The sequence below is a fragment of the Corylus avellana genome, chromosome ca3 (assembly GCF_901000735.1).
Source record: "Corylus avellana chromosome ca3, CavTom2PMs-1.0".
Taxonomy (NCBI): domain Eukaryota; kingdom Viridiplantae; phylum Streptophyta; class Magnoliopsida; order Fagales; family Betulaceae; genus Corylus; species Corylus avellana.
The window spans coordinates 7,707,007-7,717,194 of record NC_081543.1 but is presented as its reverse complement, the minus strand read 5'-3'; the positions used below and the strand labels follow the sequence as shown (position 1 = coordinate 7,717,194).

Genomic DNA, 10,188 nt, shown 5'->3' with positions numbered 1-10,188 from the left:
TTTCAAATTGCATGAACCCTTGGTAGCTCTTCTTTTGCTGTTTCTCCCCAAATCGAACTAAGAAGGTGAAGTAGATAATATCTAATGACTAGTATTTTACTTCAAACGACTTTTGCTTCTCTAAAAATGATACAAAATGAGAAGTGGGCTCCAGACATATCTTTTATTTTACTTCAAAAATTTGTGTTGAGAGTGGGCGAATGGGCTCCAGCTACAATACGGCCTCCTCAAAGTGGGCTCTGGCTATACGACCTGCTCAAAATCGGCTCCAACAAACTACAATTGGGCTCTGACATTTGCATATGCATATCTGGCCGAAATGTTGATAACTTGGGGAGAAAAGTACCAAAATCCAACTACACTAGGGCTCCAATGTCTTTTAGATGGAGAAGGGAAATTGAGAGGGAAGGTGAATCAATTAGGTTGAAAAATTCCTCATAATTTTTGAATTGATCTAGTGACGACATGAATTAAAAATGTGACGCAGCAATAACGTGCAAGTTACATGTCAATAATGTCATCCATGTGGTTGAGAGAGACAAATAACGTGGCATCTAGGATAGGTGTTTGCCTTTGTAGAAACGGAGACGTGAATTTCTGTGGACTTTTTAGATGAAAAATAGATAGAGAGGTCTTCGTTTTTAGCCGTACTTCTGCGACACAAATTGAAAACTAAATAGAAAAAAATAAGGAAAAATTATAATTTACCCCCTCAAAGTTGACAGCGTTTTTTAATTCGAACGCTAAAGTTTCAATTTTTGCAATCCACCCCCCAAAGTTTCAATTTTTTGCAATTTGACCAATTGTATCCAAAACTTCCTATATTGCCCATAATTTTTTTTTTATAAAAAAATTTTAAAAAAATTCGCCCATTTGGCCATTTTTTTCACCCCAAATTTGTTTTTTTTTTTTCATAAAATTTTTTTAAAAAAAAAATCAGGGAAAATATGGGAATTTTGAGATAATATTGGTTGAATTGAAAAAATTGAAACTTTGTAGGGGTGAATTGCAAAAATTAAAACTTTAATGTTCGAATTGAAAAACGCTGTCAACTTTAGAGGGGTAAACTATAATTTTTTCAAAAAATAAAATTGTTAACTATAAGGGCAAAAATATATTTAGCTCTACCCAAAAAAAAAAAAAAAAAAACAGAGGTTCTGATTTTTTCTCTTGCAACCAGCATAATGGAGGTCAAATTCGTCATTGCCAATCCCGATATAAAAGGAAATCATTTCATCCAACTTCCCAGTAACTCCTTTTTCCCGCTCTCTGACGAGTCTCTCTCTCCCTCCGTCCCTCTCTCCAAGAAAGATTCTGAAGAAGAATCAAGATGCCGAGTTCTTTGAACATTTGGTTCGTTCTGGTGGTTTCAATCTCTGTGCTTATATCATGGACTAGTCTAATAGGGGAAGGTGGCAAATCCTCTGCTCCCTCTGCTCCTGGGTTTTCCTCTGTAAGTTTGGCTTCTTCCCATGTTGAATCCAGCTTGGAGTACGATTTCTACCGCCAGACTTGCCCACAAGCCGAGGCCATCGTGAGGTCTTCGATGGCTCGCATTTATTCTGAGCACCAGGATGTCTCACCGGCTCTACTGCGTCTCTTTTTCCTTGACTGCTTCATTGAGGTAACTGCTCCTTTCCCTTCATTCTCATCGCTTCTTTTTCCTAAGATGTGGGTTTGTATTTTTCTTATCTGGGTGTTCATTTGCTACTCCTTTTCCTCTAAACATTCTGGTTTTTATTCATTTCCAATATGTTTGTGATGCTTCTTTCTGTTTCTTTTGGAGCTTGGTAAGTTAAATGATTAGAATATTCGATTCTTCTTCTACTTCTTGACAGTGTTTGTTGGCATTGGCAGTTCTGGAATTTTCTTGGTTTTCTTTGTGGCTCAAAATGGTGTTCACTTGTATTGCCTTTTGAACTATGGTTGATCTGTTTCTTATCACCTTTATTGTTGTTTATTTGTGGGTATCATAATTGTTAAATGTTGTGGGGTTTTCTTGATTAGGGCTGTGATGCTTCGGTCCTCTTGGATGACAGCAATGGTGATAAAAACCGTTCCATTGAGAGGCAGGCTATACCCAATAAGACATTGAAGGGTTTTGATCAGATTGATTTGATCAAGGAGGAGCTCGAAAAAGCTTGTCCAGGGGTTGTTTCTTGTGCTGATACTGTTTCTATTGCCACTAGAGATGGCATAGTTCTGGTCTTTTCTTGCCCCCTAAACCTTTATATGTTATTCGTCTTTAGGATATTCTTATAAATGTTATGTGTCTTTTCACGTTTTAGCATCAATTAAGGTAGCAGGGTTTGATGATTGTTTTGTGGATAATTTTGTTTAAATGAAACACTGGGGAAAACATACTTCTAAGAAACCAAAAATTGGCTGAAAACAAACAAACTATTTTGCTGTTTGGGTTTCTAGTAATTGTTAAACTCATCCTTACTTAGCCAACTGCTTGTATTGGGGCCCTTTTGGTTGTGGCCTTTTCGATCTTAAATGCTGAAAAATTCAAAATCTTGGAAGGCTTTTGTTGTTCCAAAATCTTTTTAATGTCAGTCGAACCGATGCTAAAAGATATGTCTCTATTAATATCTCTTCTAAATTTGATATTTTCTTATGTTATTGCTTTCACTCATTTCTTTTAATGAATTATAATCTCTCTCACTGATTCTCAATTTTTTTTTTTGTTACCTTTGCTCTTTCTGTCCAAATTATGCCAGTTTCTTTTCTTGTCATTCTTTTGGGTTAATGAGAAAACATTGAAGGAAAACGATGAGAAATATATAGAAATTGACTCAACATTTTATTGTCTTAAGAAATCAATACACCTCATGCAGACACACAATTATATGCCATTTGGTTACTTGACCTTTTCCTTTCTTGTTCGTACTTTGGTGTATATACATTCTCTAATTTTTCGTCCTCTTGTTCCATTTTCTAAGCTTCTAAGAGGACCACCCCAATAGAATAGAGGTGGCCATGTGGCCACCCAAACCAGACAGGGGTTGCCGCGGGGTTACCCTACTCCTCGGCTGCGGCTACCCCTTTATTTTTATTTTTTTAATAAGCAAGAAGTCAATCACCACACTTAAAGTAAAATGTGTATTCTCAAAATAAATATGCTTAGTGTTTATTTTTTTGATACTCTAAACACTAAAAAGTTTACCAAACAATTTTCTTCCGCGGACGTCATGGACAACACTTTTCAAATGTAAATCCCACCAAAATTACTTCTTAACTTCCATAACATCAAAATCTCTTTTCAAATCAAAACTCAAAAAACACGTTTCAAAACTGTTGGCAAACATAGCCTACATTACACTAGGTTAAATTGAAATTCCCCCCTTCGTTTTCTTTACATTGTAGTAACTGTGGTTTTCAAATCCTATTCCTCCACTTCTTGGCATCCAAGTCGAGCAGAACGATTCTATCCTTTGGTCTTTTTCTGTCTGATATTTTATTCTCACATCTACCTGCAGTTGTTATTGGATTTCTCTGATGTAAGCTTATTATACCTGACATCACAGGCTGGTGGCCCCTTTTATCCAGTGCTAACAGGCCGGAGGGATAGCAGTCATTCATACTACGACGAAGCACTGGCCGAGATTCCACGACCGGATGATAATGTGACACAGACACTTCACCTGTTTGCCCTCAGAGGTTTTGATGAAAGAGAAACAGTCAGTCTTCTAGGTACTCACATGCTCTCTCTCTCTGCCTTTTCTCCTTTTCTAATTTCCCCCCTTGTTTTATGGAGTTGAAGAGAAAAGGTTGTAATTAATTAATTATGAGTTTCATTGCTTACTTGATCCTCTCAAGGAGGACACAACATTGGGAAAATTGGGTGTGAATTAATAGAGAAGCGCCTCTCTGACTTCAAGGAGACAGGGCAGCCAGACCCAATGATAGCTCCTGATTTCCTGACTGAAATGAGACTCAAGTGCCAAGACAGTAGTAGTAATAGCACCACACTATTACCGGGGATGTCATACTTGCAGACATTATCATCTTCAATATCATCTGGGGCAGGTTTTGGCACTCACTATTACCGGAGCCTGTTAATGGGGAGGGGACTCCTCTTTGCTGATCAACAGCTGATGGCTGAAGAGAAGACGGCGAGACTGGTAAGAGCTTATGCTTCAGACGATGGATCAACTTTTAGAATGGACTTTGGCCGGGCATTGATGAAGATGTCAAGCCTTGGTGTTCTCACTGGATCGAAAGGTCAGGTCAGACGGAATTGCTCCATGCCTGTTTTCACTTTTTAAGTGACACTCACTCTTGGAATCTTCTTGATTTCATGCCATCTATGTCACAGAAATTCTGTATTGTATATAAAGAGCAATGAAGAGTAGGAGGCTACGGTGACAATAATGAATCTGATTGTAACAAGTGCATATAGATATAAGTTTTTGCTGTTGAGATCTTTTAAGTGCAGAGCTGCGTTATCCAAGTTTTAGCATAAAGTATATGAAGAATGTATGCGCCATTATTCTCAACAAAAAATCTCTCCAACATATGTATATTTATGCATGCATTCCCACTTTGAACTATATATATATATAAACTTTAAAAAAAAAAATCTGGATAATGAGAATAGTGAATAATTATCTATAAATAATTATCACTATTTATAGAATTGTAGGTTAATCCAGGTATTTAGTACAAATATGCATTATAACATAGTTATTATAATTGTGCTCTTGGAGTGCACGTGGAGACATGATTTTTAATTTTTAATTTTTAATTTCTTCATGAGATAGTTTGAAATATTTTGAAAGGTCCATGTCTGAATTATTAATTATCTATAATTATTAGAAAAAAAAAAAATATATCTATAATTAAAAATTATAATAAAAATGATTAATTATTAGATAGGGAAAGTATCAACAAGCTAGCTTAATGTTCTTTGTCCATTTTCTATTATTTCGTTGAATTTTCGATTTTATGAATATAGTTATATTGTATTCTTCCCGTTTTTAATTTTGAAATTTCAATTGTACTAAAAAAAGGCACAGAAGAAAAGAAAAAACACAATAAAATAAAAAACGAAGAGAAAGATGCAACATGCCAAGTATTTCATTGGACTTCTTTCGTGCCTTAATTGTCTCCATAATTATTTTCTATTTCAATTATATATTTTATGTGTTAAGTCTTACTGGTTGAAGGAGAGTTTAAACACACGTAAGAAAAAAATATTAGAATATTAATTAAATAATTAAATTCACAATCTTTTATCAAACTTTAAACTTTTAAAATAAATAGCTATTTGAACATATATATCATAACTTATTGGCCATGGTGCCATGAATATAATTCATTGAATATATATAGTTCAGCCTATACTAGATGACTCACCATCTTCGAATCAAGAGCATCAACACGCTCAACATTACTATCTGTTGGGAATAAAACCGTTGATGCAGGCCTACGGGCTCATTTCGCAGAACCAAAAGTCGTGAGTATTTGCAAGTCGTATGTCTCGGAACAAAATGGCCAGCTAGCGGATAGAAGGATCCCCGGGAGCAGATGCCTCCCGGCTCCCGGGACACGAAAGCAGTTTCGAGGATTAGAGGCCCGAGATAATGGTATCTCAGGAAGGGTGCATGCGTTCTCTCCAAAAAAGATATTTATGAACAAATACGATTGGGTTTCAATCTCCCGCCCAAGCGGCACCATCAGCTTGCCCATGCGAATTAGTATTGCAATTAAGAAAATTTTTGATCTTTAGTTCTGCTCTTTATGTAACCTCTTGCAGTTCGTATGCCCCATGTTTCCCCATAATTCTATTTTCTTCCATGAGTAGTACTTGAGTGCATTGCATGAGGATGTTCCTGAAGTACTTTTGGTGTTATACTTGAATATCCAACATCTAAGGATCCGCTTGTTTTCATTTGGTAAACAAGCACCATACTTGAAGTCCCCCATTGACGCCAGAACTCTTGGCTGCAGAAATAGAACTCCTAGCATCTGATCATACAACCAAATGATCCCCATCCTCTGACCCAAACAGGCACAGCCAACCGCCCCTGAAACTACAAAGAGACCTGGACCCATATAATCAACCATCCACAAATCACTTCTCTCATCACACCCACCACCAACACTCAATCTCTCACAATTCTTTTCTCTCTTCTTCCTAAACAATCTCCCAATTCTCCAAAACGCACTTTTTTTAATCTCAACGCTGCTGCTGCTGCTCCTAAGCGCCTAAAACAGAGCAACAAAAAACACCAAAAAATGCGGAGAAAAAAAAAAATACATGCAACGGCCATCAATTAGGATTCTATCAGTAATGAATAAAATACCCAGAACAGAACACTAAAGAACAACCATTAATTATCACATGTAAATGAGACGCACGAGACATGCATCCAAATATCAAATTTGTGCTTCCATTTATTGTAATAAGTCTACTAATTAAACTACAAGTGTATATATATATATATTCTCGCGCGGAAGACGATGGATATATATATACGCCTCCTTATTATACCTAAAAATTTTGATTCATCATCCATGCTTTAGATGGAAAACAATGGTTTACTTGACCTTGTGATGATCATCAAAGTTCTTCCGGTAGCTTTCAGAATTGTAGTACTTGGGTTTTGAAGACATGTTTGTGTTCTGCACAACACTTATCGGTTTTGTGTTATTACTTTCTGGTGGAGAGAAACAACAAAAGCGTGTAGCACACCCTTTTTTAATATCTATGACTTTAGGTGGCAAAGCTACAAACTTTTTGTTGCCGGAAACTTGGGAGGCTGAAGATTTCTCCATGCCTTATATATGTACTAATTTTTTGCAGAAACGAAACCTGTATATATATATATATATATACAGGTTTCGTTTCTGCATATATATATATATATATTTAGAGCAAGCTCATGCTTTTTACAATAAATGCTAATAAAATTATTATATATGCATGCATGAGGTGTAGCTAGATTATTTTTCACAAGATGCCATGTCATGTTAAGAGGCATGCCATTGCCATTAAATTGGAGATCACTTTAAAAGGTATTTTATATTACTAACATGGAATTTTCTATTATCCCATTCAGGAAAAACAAAAAAAATATATATAAACATGCATGCATGAGCTACAACTGTTGGATTCACCAATATTACTTCATTTCTCGTCCAATAATGCTTTAATTTGTGCTCCTCAGACCTAGCTACTTAAAATAGTAAAGGAGAAAGCTGGGTTTTGAAGGTGTGTTTTTCATGTATAATTATTTAAAAAAAAAAATAAGAAAGTACCATCTCTGAAAAAGCTACTTTTATGTTTTTCGCCTCAAAATATATACCGATGCCCTTAAATGCTTTTTCTGTAATTTTATTCCGGGTAGGTCACTTGATATATTGATATCTTACGTCCAGTCCGTTTAACACAAAAAATAAAAAAAAAATACCGAGAATTAATTCTCTGCGCACAATATACGTTGCCAAACTATTATCAATGGGTGTCAAAAAAATACCGAAAAACTGGGACCAGAACCGAGAAACCGGGAAACTGGTTCTGGTTTTTGGCACCCAGTTATAACCGGGTAACCGGGTGCGCATATATATATATATATATATATTAATTTTAGGGTAAAATTCACTTAACCCTCTCAAACTATTACCTTAATGGCAATCTACCCTCCAAACTATCAATTACGACAATTTACCCCCCAAATTACCAAAACAATGACAATGTACCCCTCAATGCTAGCAAAGTGATGAAATTATCCCTATAAAATTTTCAATAAAACAAAAATGCCCTTAAAATTTTGAAAAAATAAATAAATTTTAGAATTTTTGTTTTTATTTTAGTAAGGGTAATTTTGTCATTTTAAAAAAATTGAGGGTACATTGTCATTGTTTTGGTAGTTTGGGGGGTAAATTGTCACAATTAATAGTTTGGGTGGTAGATTGTCACAATTAATAGTTTGGGTGGTAAATTGTCATTAGGATATTAGTTTGAAGGGGGATAAGTGGACTTTACCTTTAATTTTATTTTATTTTTTGCTTTTGTTTTTACTCTATAGTTTTTAGTACTTGTTTTTATTGTTTTCTTTAGGTTTGTAGTTGATGTAAGGAGATATCTCTTTTTTTTTGTTGGTTTGTTTACATATTTTATGTATTAGGTAAGCTTTTAAAATTATTTTTAGGGCATTTTAAAAAATTGGGTTTTTATTTTTAAGGCCCATATATGCAAAAACATTGATTTTTTTAGGATTTTTGGGCTTTTTTAGGTTTTATTTTATTTTTTAATTTGGAACAATCACAACAAAGCCCAGTTTATTGGGACAAAAAGGCTCATAGTTTTTTAAAAAAATAGGCCAACTGTGTGCGAAAAATGGGCTTATTTTAGGTATTGTACTGAAAATAAGCCCAAGGGTACAAACCGGAACTGTTTCGGTTTCCCAAAATCAATAACCGGGGTACCCCGGTTTTGGTTCCCGGTTTTGGCCAATAACCAAAAACCGGGACCGAGTTGGCACCCCCAATTATCATAACTATTTTCTTGGTCGTATTATTTTAGTGGTGTAAATAATAACGCCATTAATATTTTATTTATATTTTTTGACATTTGCAAAAACGACAGTAATGGTATTAATAATTTTTTTTTTAAAAAAAAAAAAAAAATTGGTTACTCACATTAGGTCTTGTTTGGTAAAAGGGTTGGAGTTGGCTTAGACACTGTTCATCACCATTTTCCAAAAAAATAACATCAAAACATTTTCACATTTTCACTTTTTTATATCACATCATTCACTTTTTATTATTATTCAAATAAAAAAATCACTACAAAACAAAACTTTTTCTTTTTTTCATACTACTTTTTTACTTTTTTTATACAAAACATTCTTACTTTTTTTTTTTTTTTTTTTCACATCAATCTACATCAACTATAATATCTAGGCCAACCCATTTACCAAACACCACCAGAGACAGGGTCTATTAATAGTTAGACGATTTATAAACTCTAAACTATTTCAAAATAAGCTCACTATTAAAGTTCTAAACACTCTCCTAATCCTAAATACGACTATTGTCTTCATGCCATGCAATATCGGAAAATGATTCCTTCAATTTCCTCCAGTTAGTATATTTAGAAGAGTAGTATTGTCCAAAAATTTTAACTTGAAAAAAATTTGGACAATTTTGTCATTTTAAATGCAGTAACTAAAGAAAATGAAAAAAATTTGAAATGAAGAGGATCATTTTCCATGCACATCATATTTCATCATTAATTGTCTTTAAACAACCAACCCATTCACTAGATCTAGCATTAATCCTTATCAGAACTCATGGCTTTACCTTAAAGCTCTATAAACATATAAAGTTATTCATGCAAAACCAATAGGATATCAAGGTCCTAAGTATAAACTACACATGCAATACCCATTATCCATATTACCATATTAACCTTTGATGCTCAATATGCAACTAAGAAGCCAATTAAACCCACGAAAATACGGTTAGACTGTAATTAAAAAACAATAGTAGAATTGAAGTTAAGCTAAGGGATTACCTCTTCTTGACGACAAAGCCACAAGAGATGAGTTTATTTTTCCTTTAGGTCTTCATCAGTTTGTAGCTTAATTTAACCAAGTTATAATTTTTTATTTATTAGGCTGAGTTAGAACTGTTTATTCTACTATTGACACTAATGGCACGTGGTTAAAACATGATCCTCTTTATTTCATTTGAAATAGAAAATATCTAGTAAATATTTTTTAAATGAATAAAATTGCTATTTTAAATTTTTGAACAATTTTATTCCTATAAAATACACTAATTGGATATTTCCCATTTCATTTAATATATATATATATATATATATATATATATATATATAAAAAGGAAATGCTAAGTATTTTTTTAGTGTTATGCTTAGCTAAACACAAACTTTCAGCCGTTGGATCCACCCTTTCAACAGAGACTACATCAGACGGCGCACACAAGCGCTTGGAAATTGGAACGTATGGAAATGAGCAGAAAAGAAAACGTAACTACGTAACGTAAGCGCCAAATCCGGAGAGAGCGACTCTTCACAGTCCCACTAATCACGACTAGGTGTTAGCCAAACACAAACTTTCAGCCGTTGGATCCACCCTTTCAACAGAGACTACATCGGACGGCGCACACAAGCGCTTGGAAATTGGAACGTATGGAAATGAGCAGAAAAGAAAA

The 10,188-nt window shown here is 34.4% G+C and overlaps 1 protein-coding gene across 1 annotated transcript; it reads left to right on the top strand.

The window, feature by feature from the left end:
* Positions 1-1,330: 1,330 nt before the first annotated feature.
* Positions 1,331-4,412, top strand: LOC132176612 (putative Peroxidase 48). Its single transcript, XM_059588869.1, has 4 exons — positions 1,331-1,624; positions 2,008-2,205; positions 3,531-3,696; positions 3,823-4,412. The coding sequence occupies exons 1-4, from the start codon at positions 1,331-1,333 to the stop codon at positions 4,269-4,271; spliced, it is 1,107 nt and encodes a 368-aa protein (XP_059444852.1). The 3' UTR covers positions 4,272-4,412.
* The last annotated feature ends 5,776 nt before the right edge of the window (positions 4,413-10,188 follow it).